Below are 24,965 nucleotides of genomic sequence, written 5' to 3'. Positions count from 1 at the left end.
TGTGCAGTCCAGAGGAAGCTGGGATACGCCAGCCTCCAGGACGAGGCGGTGCGGGTGTTCAACTCCCTACAGGAGATGGAGACCCTGGGGGACACCGTGGCCATCATCCAGGGCATCCTGCAGACCTGCCAGGACCTGCGGCCGCTCACCGATGAGGTAATGCTAGAGTTTGTCCTACAAATTAAAAGCTCCTGTTGATTTTACTTATGTACGTTCATTAGTTGTCAGACCATAAAAAATAAACCTTTATCTTCCCTATCAACCATTGTTTAAAATAGGAATGTTTATAACAAACAGTGAAAATCCCAATCCCATGCCCATCCATACTTACAGTGTCTGAGTGTCTGTTCCCGCTGGATTTGAACACTACGATATTTTTAGAAATGTCAGAAAAAAAATGAAAAATTAGTTCTAGGAAGGAGGGGGGCTTGTTACAAATCACGCAAAATGTCTGATACTTTTTCAGTACCGTTGTTGTGTATGAGCGGTAAAATGAACTATGTTGTATATGAAATAACACTTTTGGCGTCCGGGAAGCCTAACCCTCTCAATCTCTCTTTGACTCCTGTTTTCTCTAAATTACAGTCTTATTTTAGTAACACTGATAAAATGGCACAGATTACTATGTTGATGACATATTACCAAGTTTAAAGCAACAAAATGTTTTTGGGTTCACTAGCTCTCTAACAGTTATTTTTCTTTGAAGGTGTATGCACAGGTGATCAAGCAGACCAACCACGTGCCTCAGGATAACATCCAAGCCAATAGGGCACACTGGCATCTTCTGACCTGCATGAGCTGCACCTTCTTGCCCAGCCGAGGTATTCTCAGATACCTGCGCTTCCACCTAAAGAGGTACATGTGAGCATGTCTAGCACTATGAGGCCGGATTGTCTAGGTGTTAGGTGTGATTTACAGCCCAGAGGTTCTGGGTTCCAACACTAGGTCAGCTGTCTACCTGTAGCCTCCACTACCTTGAGCATGATGCCTAACCCCTACTTGATCCTGAATGCCATGTGTCTAAATCCATTATCCTTGATCAGACTCCATCACATTTTCCCGGAAAAACGTATATTACAATAGAAATCAGCCCATAGGCTGTCCTACTTAAAAGAGATGTAAGGGTGGGTCTAATTTTTAAGATAATCCCGAAGACATTTTTTTGCAGAGAGCCAAACAGTGTCTCCAACGACACCCATTTCGCAACCTTCATAATAATGCAAATGCAAAGGCTTTCGTCAGTGGGCCATATGCCCAATCACCACTGTGTTAACTCATTCTGCCATTGCTAGTGACTTAACAGACATTTATTCAAATGAATAGAGATTGCCACAAAATCCTACACATAGTCCCTTTAACCCTCTGAATGTTTGTGTTGATGATTCAGGGTACGTGAGCGTTACCCAGGCACTGAGATCGAGCGCTACGCTACTTTCATCGGGGAGTCCCTGAAGAAGACCAAGACTCGTGAGTTCGTCCCCTCGCAGGAGGAGATCGCCGCCCTGCTGGTGAGGCAGGAGATGAGCACCACCGTCTACTGCCACGGAGGAGGCTCCTGCAAGATCTCCATTAACTCACACACAACGGCTGGACAGGTGCGCACACATACATAAAACACATAAACACACATGCACACACGCACATGCACACACACGCACACACACACACACACACACACACGGACAAGCACAGACACACACAGAAACACACAGATGGACATGCACACACACATGCTCACACATACACTCACACACACGCTCACACACACTCACAGACATGCTCACACACACACACACACACACACACACATGGACATGCACCCACACATGCTCACCCACAGAAACGCTCACACACACGCACACACACACAGACACAGACACAGACACAGACACAGACACACACACCAGGAAAATGTCATGTGGTTATATTCAACCTTTTTTAAGTTGCCCATTGGATCAGAGTTTCTCATCTGTGTTTAGGTGGTGGAAAAGCTGATCCGCGGCCTTGCCATAGAAGAAAGCAGAAACCTCTTCTCCCTGTTTGAACACAATCAGTGCACCGACCGAGCTCTGGAGAGCAGGGTCATTGTTGCGGATGTCCTTGCCAAGTTTGAAAAGTACAGGCTCAAATAACCCTTTTATTATCAGCTGTTACTCATGCTTCAGCGGTTAGACATAATGATACCACATCCCAATTCCTTTAAATCCTATTTGCATACCTGTTTTGCTTATTGATTGATATCATTTCATAGGCAGTCACGCTTTCACAACAGTGTTTTTGTCCCCTCTGTGTGCCTATTTTTAGACTGGCAGGAAGTGAAGAGGAAGATGAGGAGGGAGAGTGGAGGCTCTACTTCAAGCTCTATTGCTTCCTGGATGTAGAGAGCATGCCTAAAGAAGGAGTGGAGTTTGCTTTCATGTTTGAGCAGGTGAGTTTACCTGAACACGACACCAAAGGTTTTGTATTATCATTGTTAAAGCCAAAGCTTTCACGTTCTATTTTGGATGGTCTGTATGTCTAGCTCTCTCTTAATCCTCCTGTCTCTCTGTTAGGCCCATGAGTCTTTGATCAGCGGCCATTTCCCGGCCTCGGAGGAGAATCTGCAGAACCTGGCGGCTTTGCGGCTTCAGTATCTCCAAGGCGACGGCGCAGGCAGGGCGGGATGGAGCCTGGGCAACGTCTATCCAATCGCGCGTCTCCGCCACCGCATCATGCACTCCACCAAGCAGGGGACAGGGGCCGGGCCGGGAGCCACGGGGGCCGGAGGGGCAGGTGTGGGGGATGGGAAGGGGGTGGCCGGGATCCAGGGGACTGGAGGAGGGGCCCCTGAGAAGCGTAGGACCCCCAGCTTCCTGGACGGCACCCTGAGGAGAAGCTTCAAAACGGGCTCGCTGAAGAAACAGAAGGTATGGAGCCGAGGACTGAGGGTATTACTGTGTTGATTTTTCTCACAGGACAACAGACTGAGAGGGCGTCGCTATGCTGACCCATGAATGTAGCTTGGGGAAACGCATTGACTGGAGTGAAGTCATTGTGTGAGACTGTTTGCAGTGCTGGCTGGTAGATAAGGCTTCGGCGATATCGTGCGAGCTGCACTCAAACCGGCTCGCACGCCAGTCAAAGTTGACAGGGCATGTGCCAGGTGCTCTGTTGTAGTTGTACAGCCACATGGTGTAACCAAATCGGACATTGTTAATGTCTTCTTCAATGTTGCTTCAGAACATTACCTCCCATGGATCTGTAAAAACCCATACAAACACCTTTATCAAATAAATTTATCAAATAAAGGAAGATAAAATGCTCAAGATGCAGTTGCCATCCAGTGTTGCCAGATTGGACCAGATTTCCCGCCCAATCTGGCAGCACTGCTGCCATCGTGTTAAGCAACAAGCAGCTTAACTGGCTTCCTGAGCGATCCACTAATTAATTGATCCACTCATTGATGACCCTGACTGCCTGGTGGACTGAACAATGGCGGCTGGGTTCCAGGTGGAGGAGGAGCAGATGCTGGAGATGTGGGTGAAGGAGGAGACCTCGGCCACCCGGGCCAACGTCCTGGAGAAGTGGACCCGTCTTCAGGGCATGCCACAGCACCAGGCCATGCTGAACTACATGAGCATCATCAAGGAGTGGCCCGGCTACGGCTCCACTCTGTTTGATGTGGAGGTGAGGACAGTTTTGACTGTTTACTATTTAGTCGTTAGCTGATGGATTCAGTTAGAGTTCTTTAGGAGCAAGAAGGAGATAGGAATCTTGCGCAACAACAACAACAACAAGTAGGCTACATTTGCGATCGAACACGGAACCTTTCCCACGGCGGTCACAAACAGCCCGGCCTGACCTCTGTCAATGAAATGTAGTTAAAAACTCAAAGATCAGAGATAAAAGGTTTGATTCACAATGTTCCGTCTAGATGGAACAATCCTTTGGTGAGATTTACCTAGCGTCTCCTTAAATATCTGAAAACATTGTCTTGAAAATCTCGAAAATGATCATATTAATTCTTTGATCAGTCAGTAGTGCGGGTTCAGAGACCGGTGTCAGGCAGGGACGGGGGGGAGGTCAGGGAAAATGTGTCATCAACTAACAGTGGGGTTCAGAGAACGGGCTCTAGCAGGGAGGGGGATGAAAACAGTGCAAGGCGAACCATATCTAACCTCGTAACCTCATATCTAAAATGTGTCATACACCTCCACCCTCAATAACCTCTCTTACCTCTAATTCTCGACAGTGTAAAGAGGGTGGCTACCCCCATGAGCTGTGGCTTGGAGTGAGTGCAGACAATGTCTCAGTGTACAAGAGGGGCGAGCCCAAGCCTCTGGAGACCTTCCGGTATGAACAGATCACCTTCTTCGGAGCTCCACAACCCTGCACTTACAAGATCATTGTGGACGAGAGGGAGATCTTCTTCGAGACACCCATGGTAAGGTCTCACAGTAGTTTGAGGCCGCTAGAAGAAGTCTGTTTAGATGTGCAGAGTATCACTATGTGCTAATCTGTCCACCCTTACCTTCCAGGTTGGGGATGTCGCAAAGATCATGAGGGCCTACATCAACATGATAGTGAAGAAACGCTGCAGCATCTTGTCTGTCTCCAGCGTCGGCAGTGCATGGATGAGCTGAGTGGTCATCAACCAATCAAAGCTCTCTGTTTCTTCATTAAGCCCCACCACAGAGAGGCCTCAGATGTTCCTCTCCTCAGGATAGTGTGTGTTGGTGTTCTGCCAAATCCTCGAGTCAATGAAGACTGAAAGTCTTTTTCAAAAATGCAAGAAGGTGGGAAAATGAGGCCACCTGTTGACCCCTGTGGCCACTGATTATATTTGGATAAATGATCAATACTTTGGTGGACAATATGTCAATGTCTATTTAAGAATGAGCATGAAAAAAAAACAATAACAGGTATTTTAGGGCAGGTCCTCTACACAAGTCCCATCCCTGTTGTAGTATCTGCATGTAGATGTTCAAGCACACCCCAAATGTCTCTGCTGTAATGCTTTGTTTCTGGACCAACCTCACTAGTGACAAGCACAATGATTCTGACCCCAAAATCAACCCCTCCTTCATGTCCCACTGTCCTGGATCCACAATGAACCCTGTTTAAGGGTTATCAGCGCTATCAAGACCCTCAATTCCACCACAGCTACCCAGCCCTAACGCGACCCTCCACCCTACCACACCACACCTACCCAGCCCTACCGCGACCCTCCACCCTACCACACCACACCTACCCAGCCCTACCGCGACCCTCCACCCTACCACACCACACCTACCCAGCCCTACCGCGACCCTCCACCCTACCGCACCACACCTACCCAGCCCTACCGCAAGCCTCAGCTCCACCACACCTACCCAGCCCTTTCACTCTTGCTCTGTCTCTCTGTCTCTCACTCTCTCTCGTTCTCTTCACATATATTTGTTGATAGTGTTTGCATCCCATTTCTACTCTTTATTACATTTTATTGCTGAATTTTCTATTGCTTGCGCTTTTCTTCTCGGGTTCTCTTTGCTCGTCTATGTTAATTTATGTCCCTGGAAGCCCTGTCCCCCATTTTTTAAAAGTCAATCTCACTCCATAACATCAGCTACATCATCATGTCTGACACGAGTCAACCAATGGGGAGTATTATTTGAGGGCTAAATGCATAACACTGAATGTCCCCCTTCCTACACACAGACACGCTTCACTTGCTGTGTCGTGGGGACGTGGCTCCGTATAACATTGCCACTGTGTGGCCTCAAACTACTGGTTGAAGTGGCTGTTGACGTTTCTGAGTAGAGTTTAAGCAGATCCTCTTTATAGAGGACTGGGGAAGGGAAATGAGTGAGGCTCTTCCTTGATGAACTTCATAAAGACCTTTGCTGTGGTTTGAAACAGCAATGAGCCATGCTTTATAGATGAAAGCCGATGGCGGATGATATCCACAACAATACCATTATTCAGAGTATGACAGTACTCTTTTTCATATTTATACCTATATATAGTATGTCCACATATTACCTTAATCAGTAAGCATTATGCGTTATTATTATATTCACATTTACACATACGATGTGTGATGTATGATACTGTAAACTGAAACATAATTTTGTAATGTATATCGCACACATATTGTAAGAGTTGTATCCATGTTGGTGACCCACTGTAATATAAATGGATGCCATTATAACTACATAATGTGAACGCTCTTGTATAAAGTACATGCAAAGGAAAATAGTAAGTTATTCACCTATATACGTTTAAAAAAAACACAGCAATATGCTGTGCGCTGGCTGTGTCATCGATGTGTCTCACTATCACAGTGTTGTGACACACATTTTAAGCACAGAAGACGCCAGCAATCTTGGTCGTATGCCTTCGTATGGGTACAAAGTTTCACATCGTCCGTTCAGAGTTACAGCATTATCTTGTTATCGTTATTGAAGCCATACAATACAACCACAAGAGGATCTATGACCATCTCTATCTAGGCTGCCATATGTGGACGTTTTCTTTTCTTCTGTGATTCAAACTATGATTCTTTCTCAGCACCTATAAGTTCTCTGTTCTTGTTCTTGTTCTCACTCCTCTGCTGTGTATCCCCACCCCTTTAACGTGCATTGTTTTGGGATTGATGCTGGGATTGAGCGAGTGTATTCATAGTGTCATGGCAAAGGGCGGGGACTGATGGCAATCTATGGAAATTGGAGAAGAGGAACAAAGAATTGTGTTTGTTTGCAACAAAAAAAGAGAAGAATAGGGGAGAATTCACCTGAATAATATTAATGAGCGTTATGTTGTGATTGTAATTTAAACAAAAAGGGGTAAAAGTATGTATGAGGAGGTAGGGAGGGAAAAGGGGTACTTATTTATACTTGTATGTATTGCAGTTATAGTGTTGATGATGGGAAGGGGGGAAAATTGTCATATTTATCAAATGATTGAGTGATATGAAAGGCCCAGGCCAGCTGGCACTGTGAAGTTATGGAAAATGACTATGAAGTTGTTCATGCGGAATGTCGTCAACAATGCTTAGTGGTTGTGTATTTCTTTGACATAAGGTAAAATATATCTTTATATATGTCCCATTCATGTGTAGCATGAGTTGACACTTTCACCCATTGAAATCCAAAGTAAAATTTGAATATACAGCCAAAACACATTTGCCGTTAAATAGGAAGACATTCAACTGAATGGATCAAACCGTATTCGAGCTCAGTATTAATGGTGGTCTATGTGAAATGCCACAGGCCCATATGTTCCCCATATGGAATAAGGGCGGAGTCAGAATTATTTGATGAAATCCTTAGGATATAAAAAAAAGGGACTTCACGAGTATGATCATTTTTAGAAGTCTGATAATCCATATGCCAAAACCTTTCTGATAGTGATACTGTGTCTGTCTCCCCCACCTATTATATATTTTGTCACTATATCAACCGAGTATTCAAAAAAAGTTGCCATTTGTTGTAGAAGTGTGATCAGGCTATATTGTGGTTAATGCTGTTGAACTGAAATCACATATCTGACTATTCTGATCACAAGTCTACGTACAATGGCAACTTTGATAACACCAGGGTCCTTATATAAGCCGCAGGCGGCCAGATGGGGCCTGGCACTCATGTTCATCTTATTATTATCATTACATAGTGAAACGTTGTGCTTGTTTAAGAAGAAAAAAGAGAAAGAGAGAGAAATGTTTGTTGTTCTTTGTATTTGTAACTGGCTTTACAAAATTATAATAAATTATTGAACTTTAGTTATTTGTCTTTTTGAAAGCGAAGGAAGGACTGGTTCTCAATCAAGTACCGTAGGCATGGAAAAATGCTGACGCATGGAATCATATGATCCTGATAGACGCGCCCACATCCCTACCGTACACACCTCTTCAACTTTAGTGCGCAATGAGCGTGTGCGTGAAAGAGGGTTGGTGAGGCTAATCTTCACTTTGTGGAGAAAAACTTGTGCCGTCTTGAGCAGTGAAAACATCGAAGCAGTTGTAGTTCTTAAACTAAATATTTCTTAATCTGCCAGCTAGAGAGTTTCTATTTATACCATGGATTTACGTAGTTTCATCCCCGTTTTTCTTCTTCTCGTTGGATCAACCATTGCGTTCGGCCAGGCTTCCGCACCGGGTATAGGTAAGTAAAAATAAATTAGCCCAAATTGAATCCAATAAAACACAAATATAATATGAATCAAAGCTATTAAAAATATTTCTTGGTTTTAAATGTGGATATTTTTCTTTGGGGAATTTAATTTGTAATAATCATATGGTGTGTGTTGCTGTTGTAGCCTTTCTCAAGTAAGAAATTGGAATTAAATGTAAACTTAATATATATAGTACTCCGTATAAATATTTTGACTGTAGGCCTACCTACAATTTGTTAACTTATAATGACTTCATTACACGGAGGATGGCTCTTCAGTTCATGCGGGACTAAACCGGCTCTGGAGAAACAATGAACCTGTTCCTCCAACTCCCTGCTGGCCGCACTGTTTAGTGTCAAGAAACTCTTATTGAGATAAAATTATAAGAATGGAAATAGATATGTATCGTGTCATGTCCCAACTTACAAGTGTCCATGATGCTAGTTTCGACAAAAAACGTCTACTAATGAGACGGGTGCGTTTGCTGTGGTGGTGTGTTTCTATGGTTTACCACCCAAGTGGATTAGGAGCAGTAGCTGAAAAACACTCCATTGTGATAACCAAAACTGCCCTGCTACTATGACACATACTTTACCAGACTGTTGTTTGTCTGTGGCGCACGGTACGCCTGTAAAACGACACTAGGCCTAACATCACTCAACGAGGTGTTTCTTAAAGCATATTAATGATCGAACGCATGTTTTTCTTACAGCGTGTGAACTTATGAATGCGTCGAACTGTGAGGGGTGTCTGGCCAATGTGTCGGTAAGTTTTGGAATAACAAGACCAAATATTTAAGTCTCTGGTTGTAGGTTAAATTTTGTGCCACAAACGTATTAATCCACGATCCACTGTAAACAATTTATACAATACATTGGATGTTTCCCCAAACCTGCCATTTCCTCCTCCTCCACACTTGTTAAACGTGTTCTCTGTGTGTGTGTGTGTGTGTGTGTGTGTGTGTGTGTGTGTGTGTGTGTGTGTGTGTGTGTGTGTGTGTGTGTGTGTGACAGGATTTTCAGAATGTCCTGTAGAACTGGATGTTATTGCCCTCGTTTTGCGACAACAATGTGTTCATTTGTCTTTACTGCTTTGTAATCTTGTCCTGTGTTCTGCTGCAGTGTTTGTGGTGTCTCACATCTGAAAAGTGTATAACTTACCCTGTGAGTACCATACTCCCTCCGCATGCAGTTTGCCCATTGAACGATGCTCGCTGGGGTCTCTGTTGGAGTAAGTGCACACACACACACACACACACACACACACACACACACACACACACACACACACACACACACTGTTCATGTAGACAAATCATCCATACATTCGATCTCCAACAATGAGAAACACTAAATAAGTCACACATTATCACCTATGACAAAATGAAAACGACTATAAGGGACTTGGTAGACATGGTAGTGTGTATGCTGTTTTTAAGGAACTGAAGAAGGTAGTGAGTAATAATATTAAAACGTAGTTCTTCTTTCAATTTGTAGATTATCTGTTCATAATTTCACTCACTATTCTCCTCTTCTCTTATTTTATACCAACACAGTGAACTTCCAGATATTAATCATCACTTTGTCAGTGGTGGGTGCAGTCATTATCCTTGCTTTCATAGTCTGTCTACTCTGCTGTTGCAAGTGCCAAAACTGTGGGTAAGTTTACCATTGGCTGCATCTCATTCCTCTGCGGATTTGTTATACTCTTTGAAATGTCAAAGGTCTGGGGAAAGTGAAATATCTGAAACTAGGGCAAAGGTAAGAGTTCCAATTTCTTGATATTGTTGCTTTGGGTTTCATTTAAAGGGAGCCAGGGAGGGGTCATCTTTTAAAACCTTCATCACTATTTGAAGGAATTGGCGATTCCTTCAAATAGTGATGAAGGTTTCATAGTTATGTGTCCAACATCTACGTCTACTACCGGATGCGAGATTAAGGTTTATCGTGTGTGTGTGTGTGCGCGTAGTAAGGGTCACCTTCTCTGCCCTTGCCTTTTATTGTCTTGAAAGATAATATTGCTGTGAGGTTGAGTAAAATTTTGTTTTAACTGTAAGGTTACTGTACATGAAACCGCTTTCTAGGTTAAAGTTATTCTGGCGAAAATTGAACCCAGGGTATTTTTTGGCATGAAGAACCATAAACTAAGCCCTCCAGATACTTTTTTTCATTGATAATCGAGTATAGAGCTTTCCCGCGAATGGCCGGAGCAATGTAACAGCCCAAATGGCTTCCGTGTTATTGGCTAGGTGCAGTGTGAACGCTTCCAAATCAACATTTATTTACCACTAATATTGCTCAAAATAGCACAAAACCTCTGCAGTAGCATGACTAGGGTCCCTACACATAAAACGAAGCATCAACAACTCAGTTAGCGTACCAGGAGTTTATTAAAAATGACTGTTTTCCAAGTCTGTGCCTTATCGGTCCACACAAGTCCATTACCGGCTACCATAAATAATATAATAGAGGCGCCAACAACTCTTGATACTTGGCTGTTTTAAAAAATGTGGCGCCACTATTATATTAATTACGGTAGCCGGTAATCGACTTGTGTGGACAGACTTGGAAAACAGTATTTTTTAATAAACTCCCGGCTTATTTTACCCTGGGTTCAATTTTCGCCGGAATTTCCCTTTAACTAAATGTTTCTGTGCACTCTAAATATTGATTTAAAAACTCACATTCCTCTTGTGTTAGATCCAAAAGCTTTGAAGCAAAGATGGACAGAAAGGCCGACAAGACAAAGACCAAACAAAATCAAAGGTGAGGGGAAAGGATTTGTTTTATTAATGATGTAGTATACAGAATAACTCACAGAATAACTTATACCCCAGTAGCTACTTATATAACGTGTCTTCAAGTCATCTTGTTCAAAGATCATTTGTTCAAAGAGGGATCGAATGTTGATTTTAATTTGGCTGATGAATTTCATTGTTTTTAAATGTGTAATAACTCTACCCAATGACCAAACGGTTTAAATTTCGCAAAGGTTTTTGGCTTTTGACTGGGTCAGAGCTTAATTGTTGTCACAGCTGCATTGTTCCTCAAATGTCTACCAGTAATGTACATGCCAATACAAAATAAACATTTTTTTTGAATAGTGGGAAACACCCGCCCACACACATTGAATAATGTGTCCCAACTCCCCAGACCGGTTTTGTGAGATGCAGGTGTGTTTGTCATGAATTTTGTCATTGCCATTTTCTGAACACACCCTTGTTGGTGTTTTAACAGGAGATCAGAGATGAAGGAGAGACATGAGGAAATAAGAAATAAATACGGTGAGTTCATTCTCCTTAAACACTCTCACACCCTGTTTGTTTCTCATTCCCACACAAACATAAGATTCCCACCTGTGGTCCTAGGCTACATGTAATTTAATCTTTTTTGCAACCCCCTTTACTGTCTCTCTTAACTTTCCTGTCCATAAAAGCACTTAAAGCCCATAATATAATATCAACAAAAGACGCATGATTTGGCTGTTGTCTTTTCTCGTGTGCCTTCAGTTATGGTGAATGTTAATGTTATGTATCCATTTATTATACATTGACTAGTATTATTACTAACTAAAAAGACTTGTTGCCAAATGTAGTGAAAGGACCACCTTGACATGGATATTTCTCTTCACAGGCCTGAAGGGAGCCAACCCATACTCAAGATTTGCTTGAGATGCTGAACTTTGACTTCATCCTCTGAGAAATTGGACCCTCTGCTCTAAATGTGTAGCAATAAACTGTAGAGAAAGAAATGTCTTAACTATTTTACATTACTTTACCAGAAGTTGAACTACTGTTGTACACTCACGAGATTGGACTGCCTGGCCGAGCCAAAAGTTTTTAATGTATATATTTTATTTTGATCATTGCAACCCAGGTTCCACTTAGTTGGGTCAAAGTTGAACATAACTTGTGAAGAATGCGGCTGACCTAATTCCAGCATTATCATCCTCAATGAAACGACAACAACAAGCAAGATATGTCATTGGTTTAGCGATTGGCCAACAGTCTCTTGTGCTCTGCGCAGTCTGCTGCAATTTTTCTCGGAAGACATTGATACGAGTCACAGAACCATCCTCTTGGTCTGTTCTGTGGATTCAATCATAGAGCAAATTCTTTAAACTTGTTGTCTGCCTCACAACCACTAAACATAGTATGTAAGTGTTTGATAGTAAAGTTGTTCATAAGGATGGATTTGCCTCCTTATGGTTTTAATATATGTATAATTGCACTCATTTAAAATGTTTATTAATAGTGAATGTCCAGATGGTGTAATTTAAGTTTGATTCAAGTAAAGATCTATTTATAGTAGGCCTTTTGCTTAGGCTTGAGATCATTTATCCACCAATCAAACGTCATAAACAGTCATTTTTATTCATATTTTAGCATCCAATTTGAGCAAAATATTAGTTTTTATTAGTTATCTGTATCGCCTTTACTAGTCTGGTAACCGCAAATAAAGTTTCATTGAGGATTGTTTGCTGCAATGTCCTTTTATTTCTATTTTTAATGGTTGAAATCTCCAAACGTAAGTGCATTTACAGAAATTAACTACAATTTCAGCTTCTGTGATCATTTTCTTTATCCATCAGATTAAACATGGGCCTCTACATTTTGTTTTTCAAATCTAAAAAATAGTGATTACTTCTGGAAGGGAGAACAACCCCTGCTACTTTGCTCTTTGGAGTATCAACTGTAGCCAATTTCAGGGTATTGTGTGATAATCAGTTAAGACTTGGTAAGCGGGAGGTTGTGCTAAATTCTTGACGAGCTCTTCATTTCGCGTGAACGAGCATGTTTCTTTATTGCGCGCTCCAGTTTCTTCGTGCCCGTGTTCTCGTATCACGTGGTTCTTCTACGTCCAATGGTAATGAGCAATAAGAGTCAACGCGCGTTCCCGTCACTGTAAGAGAAGAGAGGGTTGGAGGCGCAAGAAAAACAAATATAGCCTAAAATACCGGTAATCCTTTAGCCATTTTACAATAATCCAACCAAGATGTCAGAGGAAAAGCCAAAGGTGAGACAACTAGGTTTGTGTTAACACCTGGAACATGAGGGATGCCTGTTATCAGTTGATGCTAAACCATTCTTTAGATGTGTAGTCTAAAATGGCCTGGTTTGCACGTTTCTTTGAATCGGCGCAGTATTTGTTTCGCAAATGAATGGGAAGCATAATATAGAGTGTTTGAATATACAATTGACCGCATATTGTATCCCAGACAAAAGTCTAGGTAGTTCAATTCATTTTCTATTTTACTTTACTTAATAGTTAGCGCAATTGTTGGTAATACGGAGATTGTGGTTTGCGGGGCTTTCTTTGTCGACCACGCTTTGTCCGCAATGTCTGAAAACGCCGCTAATACAGCGGCGACATTCAACGGAGCGCAAAAATAGTGACGCATTGATAGAGAAGACCAAGGCATCCACGCTGCATTTTGAACCTTTGTGTGATTCATCCAAAAACACATTTTCAAAACAAACTGCTAGCATTTGTAGCCTATAGTATGACGCTAAAGGAAGTCCATGCCCCCCCCCCCCCATTCTGGCATGCCGCTAACGCATTAGCCTTAAGCTAACATTGCTAGTAGCACAATATGTGACTTAACATATAGCAAGTTATTATTGCAGTGTTTTTGGCCGCCCTGCTCTGAAGCCGTGCCCATATTTAAAACAACGTAATCGAATACCAATGTAGAATAATCTTCCAAGATGTCACCCTCTTGCTCTATGTATATACAGTTTGTTGTGATGTGCATATCGGCCGGTGCGATTCAGTTGTGGTGTCTGCATATCATTCGTGTGAACTTGAACTCAAGTATCCCCTCTGTCCTTTTCCTAGGAGGGTGTAAAGACCGAGAACGACCACATCAACCTGAAGGTTGCAGGGCAGGACGGATCAGTAGTCCAGTTTAAAATTAAGAGGCACACACCCCTCAGCAAACTAATGAAGGCGTACTGCGAACGACAGGTAATGCTAGTTAAATCAGACCATTTGAACACCAAGACAATAAACACAGATTGTTTTTGTTGTCATGTATTCGATGATTGTACATGGATGTCTTTATTTTTCCAGGTTCAAGGTTTGATGAGAAATGGACTTGTTACCAGAATGTGTTTCTTTTTACCTGTTAAGATCTCCCAGCCTCTGACTCTGTTGCGTTCCCTCTTCTCACAGGGTCTCTCAATAAGGCAGATACGGTTCCGGTTTGACGGTCAGCCTATCAACGAGACAGACACACCATCACAGGTTAGAAAATAAGTCCTTATCAATGGCTAAATAACTTTTCATGGACTTACTATTCTACAGATGATATATGCATTCAAATACCGCTTTAGTTTCAGATTCCCGAAATGAATGAATCTGTCTAAACCTTTTATCTGTAGTTATTAAGTCGAGCACAATAAAATATTTGCATCATTGGGTCAGTTTTGACAGAAGTACTCCAATTGCCCCGTTTCCTCTTATTTCTGGTCAGCTGGAGATGGAAGATGAAGACACCATAGACGTTTTCCAGCAGCAGACAGGTGGGCTCTGCTAAGCAACGCACACTGCAGTGATGGCCACCTCCGAGCCCTGCCCCCAGCCACCTCTACTTTCCCTCTACATGGTTGCTCTCATCAGCTTTTCTCAATTATTATTATTATTATTTTATTTTTATTGTTTCCTGTAAGGATGTCTGAGTTCTATTCTTTTTTTTTTCTTTGCCCTTTCATTGTGTCAGATTGGGAGCCTTGCTACACTGTATTGTCACAGACAAGACTGAACTCTTACTCAAGTTATTGACTTTCTCTCAGCTGGCCATTCACCACAACACTTCCTTAACCCACATTGCAGCTTTTGATTGGTCAATGCAAGTGATCGTGGGGGTCGATGGCGTGTCGGCGCTTCAACCTTCCTCTGTAAAACGCTTCAAATAGTTTTGAGTAGAGGGTCTTGGTTTGCACATGTCATGCTGTCAATTGGGAGTTCCAGACATTTTGTTCTGTTTTTTTTCTTCCTGCCAGTCTATGATCTGTCATCATTCAATGGAAGCTCTGTTTAAAGCTAGATACCAACGACGCTTCCTGTTTTCATTCTGGTTTTTTCTGCGGAGTCACCGATGTCCCCTTGAGTGCGGCAGCGTAATTTCATTCATTGCAAGTAAAGGTGCTCATTGCATGATCTGGTAAAACTTTACAATTAGTGTACATTAATTAACCTATACATAACTTTAGAAGAGCCCATAATATGCATTTGCATAGGGTTAAGGATTAATGTTAATGACAACTATCATCCTATTGAAAATTTGAATTGAATATTTTTGTTGAAACAAACTTATTAAACAATTAATTGTGAGTTAATACTTGGCACAGCATTAACTAATGGGTAATTTACCCTAATTGTGAAGTTATACCCTAAATCATGCAAAAAAATAATGTATAGCAATGTGTTGTCTCCCATGGAGTTTTTTTTTGGTGTATAGTGGTATCACTTGATTCCAAAGCAGAATAGTTCTGCTGATAAGCAGGCCTATTCTGCTTTGGTGTGTGAGTGCAGCAAGAATAAATGAAGAATCCGGGCTGCTCTCATTGTTTTGATGTGGGTCAATGCACAGTTCCTAAAGTTTCCTGAAAAAAAACAAGCAGACCTCTGGTTTTACACAGAGGTGGGGTAAATTGAAACATTTGTACCCCCTGTCTCCTTCATAGCTGTTTTGGGGTAACATTACCTTTTTGATTAGATTTTCGAGGATTTATAGATATATACAAGCAGCGTCCTATTCACCAGCACGATAACCAAACAAAGGTGGTGGCTTTATACAGGAATTTCGTTTGGTATTACATACGTCTAACAAAATGTATTCTTTCATCTCATGTGTGAGAACAATAAGGGTACCTACTCACGGGCCTTTCACATGTCTGATCACCATTTTTAAAACAAATGGAATTCCCAAGACATGGAGCAACAGTATTCCTCAGGGGTGCGTGGGTGAGGATGGCTCCAGCAATAACCTCAGTAGTATTTTTCTCAGGCTTCATTGAGTGCTGCATGAGCTTCTGTTGCTTAGGGGGGTGGGTTGGACCTCTGAGGTCAGGGGAGGCTTGTGTTCTGTACCCACAGGTCTTGTCATGTGTATTGGTTTCTCTACTGATTTGTACATTATTTGTTGTCTTTTACTACTGTATAGCTACAATAAATATAGTTTGGTACTCAGCTTTCTGTTTACATCTTTTTATTGAGGTTACTGTGGAGCTATCTTTTTATATGTTCTATATTTGTCTCCTGTGGCTATTCATAAAACGCATTTGTATAGATAAGGGTCAAATCTTTTCCTGATAAGGCCGGTGGCACTAAGTTATCTGACAGGCTTCCCAGCCGGCAACCTGCTCTACTCTACTGAATATTTGTTTGACTTTGAAAAAGGCTTTAAATCTCGAAAGCCATGCAAAAAACATGCTCCAGTCTCAATCTTGTTAAAGCGCTCTATTGAGAGCGCAGTTTTATTTAAACCCAGCAGGGGACGCTGTTGAATGTCAATTTCACATGCCAGTGTAGACACTAAGAAGTTTGAAGAAGGGATCGTTCGTTATCGACAACACAATCGTTTACACAAGTGCGTTATTAGATTAAAAACTATTTTATATATATAAGTCAGATGAGCAGGCAACATAGATAACACTAGAATGATAAGGATATAATTTATAGCGGTCTTACTAACGACCTTATTTACAAGCAGGTGTCCGCATCGGTTGATAAGCGTACTGGTCAGATTGGACAAGATGGGAACAGTGAACGTGGTTTAATCGCAGAATCTGATTAGTCCAACAGGAATAAGGAAACCTGACGTGGTTCTTTCCTACTCGTTTGCTGAACCACACAGGGTGCGGGTGCGGCTTTGGGCGGGACTAGATGTAGACATGATTGTTAGGGTTATGAAGAAAAATGGAAAGCAGTCATGTATTTTAATGTGGGACAGGAGATTTGCCTTGTAAATGTTCCCAACAGATGAAAGAATTTAGCGACATCTGTTATAGCAACCTAACAAATAGGCCTACACACCTAGGCGAAGCTTTGCCTTCATAGTAAACCACCAAGAATAAACGCGATTGCCGTTGCAAATCAGTTGAGAGGTAGATGTGCAGGCCAGTAGTGACTATATTACGATTGCTTTGAGTATGTTGCTCAGTTAAGGCAATTAATCCGCTTAGAAATCTACATATTACGTACGCCAAGATGGCTATCTTTAACCATCATCCTCTTTGCAATGGTTTTTCTCATACCTTCGAAGAAATTGTTTTAAAAGTCATATCTGAAGATCTTATATGTAAACAAATGTATGATACTTTAATATTGCAGCTTTGCCCTAGTGGAGCCAGAAGGGCTAGGCTAGAACACACACACACACACACACACACACACACACACACACACACACACACACACACACACACAAACACGCACACGCACGCATACACACACACAGTCGCACGCACGCACACACACGTGTGGGGCATGTACAGTTGTTTCTCATAATGCAGAATACATATCAATCGTTTTCAGATGACGTTCCTCTATGTCACATGGCCCAGCAGTCGGTTTCTGATCAGGCTTGTGGGTTTATTTTTGACCAAATTAAAGGACATATTGCAGCACATTTAGAAACTGGGGAAATCAGTTAATGACAGAAATGTGGTTTACCATCTCATTGTCTCCCTGTGTGTTTCTCATCTGATGGGATTTTTTGTCACGAGAATACCCTTAGACACATAGAGGGCAAGCTTCATCCCCCAACCTCCCCTCTCTTTGTCTAATTATGGAAGGTGAAAGGAGGATGTACTATGGCTCATCATTTGCATGTCTCTGGTCTTTAAAAGGGGGCGTGTAGGTCTTGGCTTCGCCACAGAGAGGAATAGATTCCTCCGGGATAGCACATATATGCCTTGGGACTTTGCCAGTCTCCTACATCTCATGATTCCACAGTATACTCACAGAAGTTAGTTTTTTTTTTAAAATCTGGCTTTCAGTTAGAGGAATTTGCTGAGGTGGAGATGATTCGTGACCTGAAGTTATTCCAGAGGACACTATTGTTTGGTCATATTATCTTTGAAGGATACAAGGTAGTAAAGGAGACATCTTACTGGCTGGGGACTCCACTTGATATGGGGATATAGGGTATGATGTCCCCCATGATCTTCCTACTGCTTTTAATCCTGAGGCTCACGACCACTGGAACATCAGCACAGACATGGAGACACTGTACAGGTATTTCATTCTGTTCTACTAATTTCATTTTGTGTCTGCCATTCGGGTCATTCCTCTGATCCTGTTTCCTTATCTGCGTCTTTGTGTCTTTGCCTAATTTTCCCCATTTCCCATCCTAAGGATTTCTTGATTCTTTATTATTGTGGTTTGTCCACAGATTTTCCTCGATAAAAACCAGACCTGGGAAATCCCTTGGCTGAAGCGCAAATTGGCACACAATCTAATATTGACGTCATTAAATTGCACAAAATGATCGTTACCCAAAGGTTGAACAGGAAAAACGTGTTGTGCTTCTATGAAGGGATTGATTTATATCATGTTTATTCTTTTTATTCACTCCCTCCACACAGCACTTCTTTACTGAAGGGCTTTTTCTTGCATACCAGGGGAACTATGCTTTAAAAAATTGGAATATAGGATTAACTGGCTAATTACTTTATAGCGCAGGAAATTCAGTGTGCCAATGTATTGAGGGGGGAAGGAACCAACATGTGACGGGCCCTAAATCTTTCCATCTTCTACAGATTTACCCCCTCTGGATCTCCTATCCTTTGTCCTGGAGAAGGACACCTCCAGACCCACACCAGGGGTTCAAGTAATGGAGCACGGAGGGATGAGGGGTGTGCGTTTCTCTCGCCCACATCCTTCCCTGAGCTTCCCCTCCGCCCAACTTCTGGTGAACTGCGACCTCTTTCCCGTTGATTTCTCTATCGTGGTGACCCTGAAGGTTAGCCACGTTGATCTCAAGGTAAGACATATGTGTCCGTTGATGCATCTGAGTTTTAGATGGCGAGGTCCCAAGGTCTTTGAGATTATTACAAACAAAGTATTTGTCACTGTATTTCCACCTCTTGTCTTCTTCTTCATCCTCCTCCAGAGGAACGAGTACATCTTTTCTCTGTTGGAGGAAAATGATGACGACAACAGAACGGTTAGGGGAAGGATGATGGAGGACACGGAGGAAGACAAGACGAGGGGGCAAACGGCAGGGAGCCACGAGGAGGTGGCGGCCAGGGAAAAACAAGAAGAGAAAGGAGATGAGGCGTCTGGGGCAAAAGAGCCGCAGAAGCCTGGCATATGGAAGCACACCGGCAGACAGCGGGGTGCAGTCATCCTGGGGCTAAAGATCTCCGGGAGTCGTCTGCACTTGGTCTTCCAGGGTCACTCCAAGGCCACGGAGAACTGGGTGTTCAGAGGGGTGGAGCTGACGGACAGCCAGTGGCACACGTTGGTGCTGGTGGTCACAGGCCAGCGCGCCAGACTCACCGTGGACTGCAATGCACCGGTAGACATGTGAGTTTGATCTTTATTACTTGCTCTAAACATCTACAAATACTCACACATGCACACGCACACGCACACGCACGCACACACACACACACACACACACACACACACACACACGCACACACACACACACACACACACACACTCACACTCACACTACAGGTTCCCTCCCACCTGTGGTTCTGTGAAATACCCCCCCCCCCCCCCCCCCCCCCCCCTCCTCCTCCTCTAAAGCCCTTGCCTGGGGGTATAGTACATCCTTCATCGCAGCACAATGGCACAGTTCCAAGTGTACCTTGAGCCTGTAGCCATACAGCTTGACAGTATTTGATAGATTGCTCTAGTGGTAGGGAGGAATCTCCCACAGGGCATGGGGAGGGTAGGGGGAGATCAGTGCTCCAGTACCATGTTAAAAATATTCCTGCTTAAACTAAATGACAGAACAATAAGAAAGATTTTCTGATTGATTCACCCCATGCTTTTTGAATGCTTGGAAATGGATAGGAAAACATATAGCAGCAGGCATTGTGGGTTTTTTGTCATGCGATGTGTTTGGTGCTCAGGGGTCTCTCCAGGTCTTTCCCCACTGATCTCGACATCAAGGGATCAACATTCCACCTGGGGAGCCGTGGGAGATGGAAAGGCTTGTTTTCAGTAAGATTTGTTTTCCTAAAACATAGATAAACAACAGAGAGGTTACAATGGGGATTAAAAAATAAACAGCTATTGACAACTTTGAACGCATATATATATATATCAGGTATAAAATTGTTATTACATATTATCTATATGTTTAATAATAACATAATTTGTATTTATTCCTTCAAGATATGACACTAAATATTACAAGATGCATACTGTTTTTGAATCAACACTGAGTTTGGTTTCCCTGTGGTTTACCTGCTGCTGATGTGCTCAGGGTCTGGTCCGACAGCTGGTCCTCGTGCCTGGTTCGGATGCCACCCCCCAGGTCTGTCCGTCCTCTGAACCCGGACGGATAATCACCCTCTCAGTACCACCAGTTCTGTTCGACCTGTCTGTCAAAGCACAGAAGACTGACAGCCACCTGCCAACCTATGGTAATCTGCCCTGATGATGCCTCCATTAAAAGATATGCGATCCCATCGGGGCAAAAGCACAAGATAGTTAATCCCTGTCACGTCTGTCTGTCAGTCACTGTCTGTCTACCTGATTATCTGTCTTTCTGTTTTACCATCACCCCTCACTGCCTGTCATTTCTCTACACCTGCAGAGGCACAGTTGAAAGTGTCAATTGGTCCTCAGAACTCGTGTTCAAAGACACTGCGGGGACAACTATGGTTCAACCCCAACAGGAAGGGTCTCTACCTCTGCGATGGCGCCACATGGATCCCACTGCTGGAGGGTGAGAACTGTAGCGGCTCAATGTAATCCACATGTACAGGTATCATTATCAATGATGGCAAAATCTTGACTTTCGTTTCTCTGTTTCACCCCTGCTCAGAGCACAAGCGTCTGGACTATGTGGTGGAACGTCAGGTCCTCACCACCAGCTCCGAAACGTATGACATAGAGGTATGCATGATGATACACAACCTAAACAAACACCTATTTACAACCTTTAAACAATCTGTTACTTGCATATTATTATACCATATGTATTTCACATATACTACCTATAAAATTGCCTTTCTCATCACCGTTTTAATACCTACAGTGTAACCTTACAGTTACACTGTACCTTTCAGATACATTTGAGTATACATGCAAAACTGACATCTCTGGGACACTTGGACTCCATTTTGATTGTCCTCTAGGTATTCCAGATGCCGGGTATGGGGCTGATGGCCGCCATGGCCCATCGCTCAACATCTTCTGGCTCTGGGGTCTACTTATGGTCCCAGTCAGGTTTCCAGCTCTACCAGAGTATCAGCACCTATGGAGCTCTGTCTTGGAGATACTTCACCTTGGGCGAAAAGGTACCGAGGTTGAAGAACAGACCGGAAAGGGAAGGGATTTGGGAAAATGCAAAATGATGTAAAGCATATGTGACCATGTGGTAGGATCACAATATTCAAGCTCCAGACTTTGATCATCTGTTTTCCCTTTTTTATTCACTGCAGGCGTTTCTTGTAGTGTCTAACTCTGGCGGTTGGTCCCAAGAGTTGGCTGAGGAAGAGGCCGAAGAGGAGTTTTCTATCATTTACAAGTGGAGTAAGAAGAGGAGGCGCTTTGTGGCCCACCAGACCCTTCGAACCCACTGCGCCAGGGACTGGGAAGCCTTTAGCATCAATGGACACACCTATCTTGCAGTGGCCAATCACAGACAACGTTAGTGGAATCTTTTGAATTTTGTTTCATTTATACATTCTAACTTCCTCAATAACAATGAAAACACCAACACCAAATTACCAAAATGTCCCCCAAATTTGTTGAATTCTGATATTAGCCGTATGTTTTTCCTTCTGTGATATCTAATTCTCGCTTTTACTTCCTTTCTCCATATGCTTTCTGGACCATGACATTAGGAAACAACAATCACACTATAGAAAGCGTGCTGTACCGGTGGAACAGACGAAGCAAGTCTTTTGAAGTTTACCAGAGGCTGCAGACCTCAGGGGCCTATGACTGGGAGTTCTTCACAGTCGGACCATACCATTTTCTGGTGGTGGCGAATGCTTTTGATGGAGTGACGACTCACGTAGACTCTGTCATCTATGTGTGGCTTAGCGGGAGCTTCCGGGTGTTTCAAACCATTAAGGTAAGAGGGAGTGGGTGAGAGAGGGGGAGGGGGGAGAGAGAGAGAGAGAATAATTTCCTCAACCTGCTCTGGATTTAGACCCAATGATAATCTATAAAGAAATCAGAATTATAAATAATGTAATAAGCAGTGGAAACATGAGTACAATCATCAATATAATTGATAAAGACCTACATTGGTGCTTATCGAGCAATTTTGGCAAGTGTGTGCATTGACCTCAGTAGTTGAACAGCACTTTCATATATTATTTATCTGCATGATTTCATACTTACCATTTGCTTTTTGAGCTGGGCTTTATTGTTGCCGATGGGATCTGTATCTTTGAGTTGGCTATTTATAGCCATCCTGCCTCTGCACGAAGAAAGAAGGCAACAGAGCCAGCAAGCGATAAAACTATAATGAAAGACAAGTGGAAAAGGAATGACTGAGAAGGGGCGCGTCCATGGATTCAAGACTTAAGGCCTGAAATAGAGGCTGTGGTGAAACGGCATTCTGCGTGAGATACACATCTCTGACGTGTAACCGATAGCCAGTTGTATATTAGAACATAATCACAATGTAGGTGATCATGTTGACACATTGAGAGTTGAATGGGAAACCGCAGAAGGGTTTGGGATTACTGATTAAGGGGGAACTCCATGCACAGCTGGATCTGAGGACGCGCTGAAACCCTTAGAGGCATGCAACGATTAATCAGTTTAAAGACGAGGGAATCTCCAGGGACCAGGATAGTGTTGCGGCTGCTAGGGTGTTTGACTGCAGGCCTGAAAAATACTGGGTTTGATCCCCAATGCCTACTCTTAGGTATCTTACCTGACCCCTAATCTAGCTGTATGTTGCTCTACAATGTAAGTGTCTAGATGGTAGAATATACTGACAGTAACCACTGACTCTATGTTCTATTCATTGTATGTCTGTTACCCAGTCGCGTTTCAGCTGCACCTGACATTCACCCTACCAATGCTACACCTCCTGTTCTACCTCTTCCTCTTCTTTTCGGCTTGTAGACATTCTGTGCGACCGACTGGGAGATGTTTCAGATTGACGGCCGGGTGTTCCTGGCCGTGGCCAATGGCCACCGGCTCCATGGAAGCGGGCCCAGCGAGTACGCCATCAACTCCACCATTTATGAACTCGATTTAAGTGCTCGTTTATTCGTTCGCTTTCAAGACATCGTCACCTACAGGTAAACAAACGCAAAACACTCCTTTGTAGTTATACCTGTAGCCATAGAGCTGTGTTCATAAGACCCTTTCATACTGTCTTCAGTCCTGTATTAATTATTCTGTAGTAATGTATAATAAATGCCATTTGGGGGACTCCAGAACTCGAACACATAATCCTACCATTTCAGCAACAAAGTACTGTGTATGTGTGTGTGTGTGTGTGTGTGTGTGTGTGTGTGTGTGTGTGTGTGTGTGTGTGTGTGTGTGTGTGTGTGTGTGTGTGTGTGTGTGTGTGTCCCTCTCTCTCTCTCTCTCTCTCTCTCTCTCTCCAGTGCGGTGGACTGGGAGTTCTTCAGCCTGGGCGAGGACTACTTCCTGGTAGTTGCAAACTCCTTTGATGGGGACTCATACTCCCTCAACAGTGTCCTCTACAGGTACTCACTCTTGTCAACAAGCCCCATCCCCATGTCGAATTGTTTCTAACATTTATAGTGCTAAGGCGCTACGTGCGGAAAGATGATAATGCTGTGGACTTTATAAATGCCACAGGCACGTTAAAAAAACAGTAGTTCAAATATTTGCTCGAGATTTTTTGACCAAAGGAAACTCATTAGGAACATACCAGTGGACTTATGTGAAGAGACATGCCACAAGAAAGTCCCCAATGTACAGCCAATTTAGCACAGTGAACAGACTGTCTCTCGATTAGCTGACATGGCTTTGATATAGTGACCTTGTTTTTCTTTCAAACAATTTATAGGTGGCAGGGCTATGAAGGATTTGTTCCTGTTCACTGGATTCCGACGATCGGGTGCAGTGACTGGGAATTTTTCACCTATGAAGAGAAATCGTATTTGATCTACTCCAGCGCCAAAGCTCCTCTGTCTAAAGTCTTTATGCTGAAAACTCATTAAAAGAGAGTCAGCACACCAAACAGGGCAGTTAGTGAGAAAGCACAGGTGTGGTGAGTGAGTGTGTGTGTGTGCGTGTGTACATGTGTGTGTGTGTGTGTGTGTGTGTGTGTGTGTGTGTGTGTGTGTGTGTGTGTGTGTGTGTGTGTGTGTGAGAGAGTATCGCACATGTGCGGACGTGCGATAATGTGTAATTATACTCTTACTGTAAGCCTACCTGTCTACAATACTCGGCTCAATCGTAAGCAATCTTCAGAGCCTCACGTAGCCTTCTTTGAAGCTGTTTGTGAAACCAGTGTACCTCAATTAATAATACAAAAAATAGTGCTTAGAAATATTTGTCAGATGTGTTCATATTCTTCTTTCCTGTGGGAATATTTAATATTTTAACAATTGCCCAAATATTGTTGCATGAATTTATTCTGTAATAAAAAAAATATGAATCACGTAGGATAATTCATGATACCAATGTGTACGTCATCATTTTGTT

General features: G+C 42.9%; 4 protein-coding genes across 5 annotated transcripts in view; all 4 read left to right on the top strand.

The window, feature by feature from the left end:
* myo10l1 (myosin X, like 1) overlaps window positions 1-4,622 on the top strand; it is a gene marked incomplete at both ends in the record, with an annotated part of 41,807 nt that extends 37,185 nt beyond the window's left edge. The window contains 9 exons of the mRNA XM_079752256.1: window positions 8-156; window positions 707-855; window positions 1,388-1,595; window positions 1,980-2,116; window positions 2,305-2,428; window positions 2,553-2,906; window positions 3,490-3,666; window positions 4,232-4,423; window positions 4,518-4,622. Coding sequence (XP_079608382.1) covers window positions 8-156; window positions 707-855; window positions 1,388-1,595; window positions 1,980-2,116; window positions 2,305-2,428; window positions 2,553-2,906; window positions 3,490-3,666; window positions 4,232-4,423; window positions 4,518-4,622 — 1,595 coding nt within the window. The remainder of the gene's footprint in view (window positions 1-7; window positions 157-706; window positions 856-1,387; window positions 1,596-1,979; window positions 2,117-2,304; window positions 2,429-2,552; window positions 2,907-3,489; window positions 3,667-4,231; window positions 4,424-4,517) is intronic.
* A 3,252-nt stretch (window positions 4,623-7,874) lies between these two features.
* On the top strand, window positions 7,875-12,604 carry pttg1ipa (PTTG1 interacting protein a). Its single transcript, XM_079752953.1, has 7 exons — window positions 7,875-8,120; window positions 8,843-8,895; window positions 9,252-9,360; window positions 9,686-9,788; window positions 10,830-10,895; window positions 11,367-11,413; window positions 11,763-12,604. Exons 1-7 carry the CDS (start codon window positions 8,036-8,038, stop codon window positions 11,798-11,800), a joined length of 501 nt encoding a protein of 166 aa, XP_079609079.1. The 5' UTR covers window positions 7,875-8,035; the 3' UTR covers window positions 11,801-12,604.
* Window positions 12,605-13,011: 407 nt separating this feature from the next.
* sumo3a (small ubiquitin like modifier 3a) lies at window positions 13,012-16,322 on the top strand. Its single transcript, XM_079751884.1, has 4 exons — window positions 13,012-13,145; window positions 13,968-14,096; window positions 14,304-14,375; window positions 14,605-16,322. Exons 1-4 carry the CDS (start codon window positions 13,125-13,127, stop codon window positions 14,665-14,667), a joined length of 285 nt encoding a protein of 94 aa, XP_079608010.1. The 5' UTR covers window positions 13,012-13,124; the 3' UTR covers window positions 14,668-16,322.
* Window positions 16,323-18,034: 1,712 nt separating this feature from the next.
* On the top strand, window positions 18,035-24,820 carry tspeara (thrombospondin-type laminin G domain and EAR repeats a). 2 transcript variants are annotated; one of them, XM_079752899.1, is made up of 13 exons: window positions 18,035-18,371; window positions 18,896-19,119; window positions 19,249-19,664; window positions 20,234-20,312; window positions 20,578-20,737; window positions 20,911-21,042; window positions 21,142-21,212; window positions 21,455-21,616; window positions 21,761-21,968; window positions 22,166-22,398; window positions 23,406-23,584; window positions 23,897-23,998; window positions 24,325-24,820. In XM_079752899.1, exons 1-13 carry the CDS (start codon window positions 18,284-18,286, stop codon window positions 24,476-24,478), a joined length of 2,208 nt encoding a protein of 735 aa, XP_079609025.1. In that variant the 5' UTR covers window positions 18,035-18,283; the 3' UTR covers window positions 24,479-24,820. The 2 variants fall into 2 exon arrangements, with proteins under 2 accessions (XP_079609025.1, XP_079609024.1); XM_079752898.1 differs by having other exon boundaries at window positions 20,222-20,312.
* The last annotated feature ends 145 nt before the right edge of the window (window positions 24,821-24,965 follow it).

Source organism: Pollachius pollachius, assembly GCF_949987615.1.
Source record: "Pollachius pollachius genome assembly, chromosome: 15".
Lineage (NCBI taxonomy): Eukaryota > Metazoa > Chordata > Actinopteri > Gadiformes > Gadidae > Pollachius > Pollachius pollachius.
Note: the sequence above shows the minus strand (reverse complement) of the source record. Positions and strands in the feature narration are given on the sequence as shown.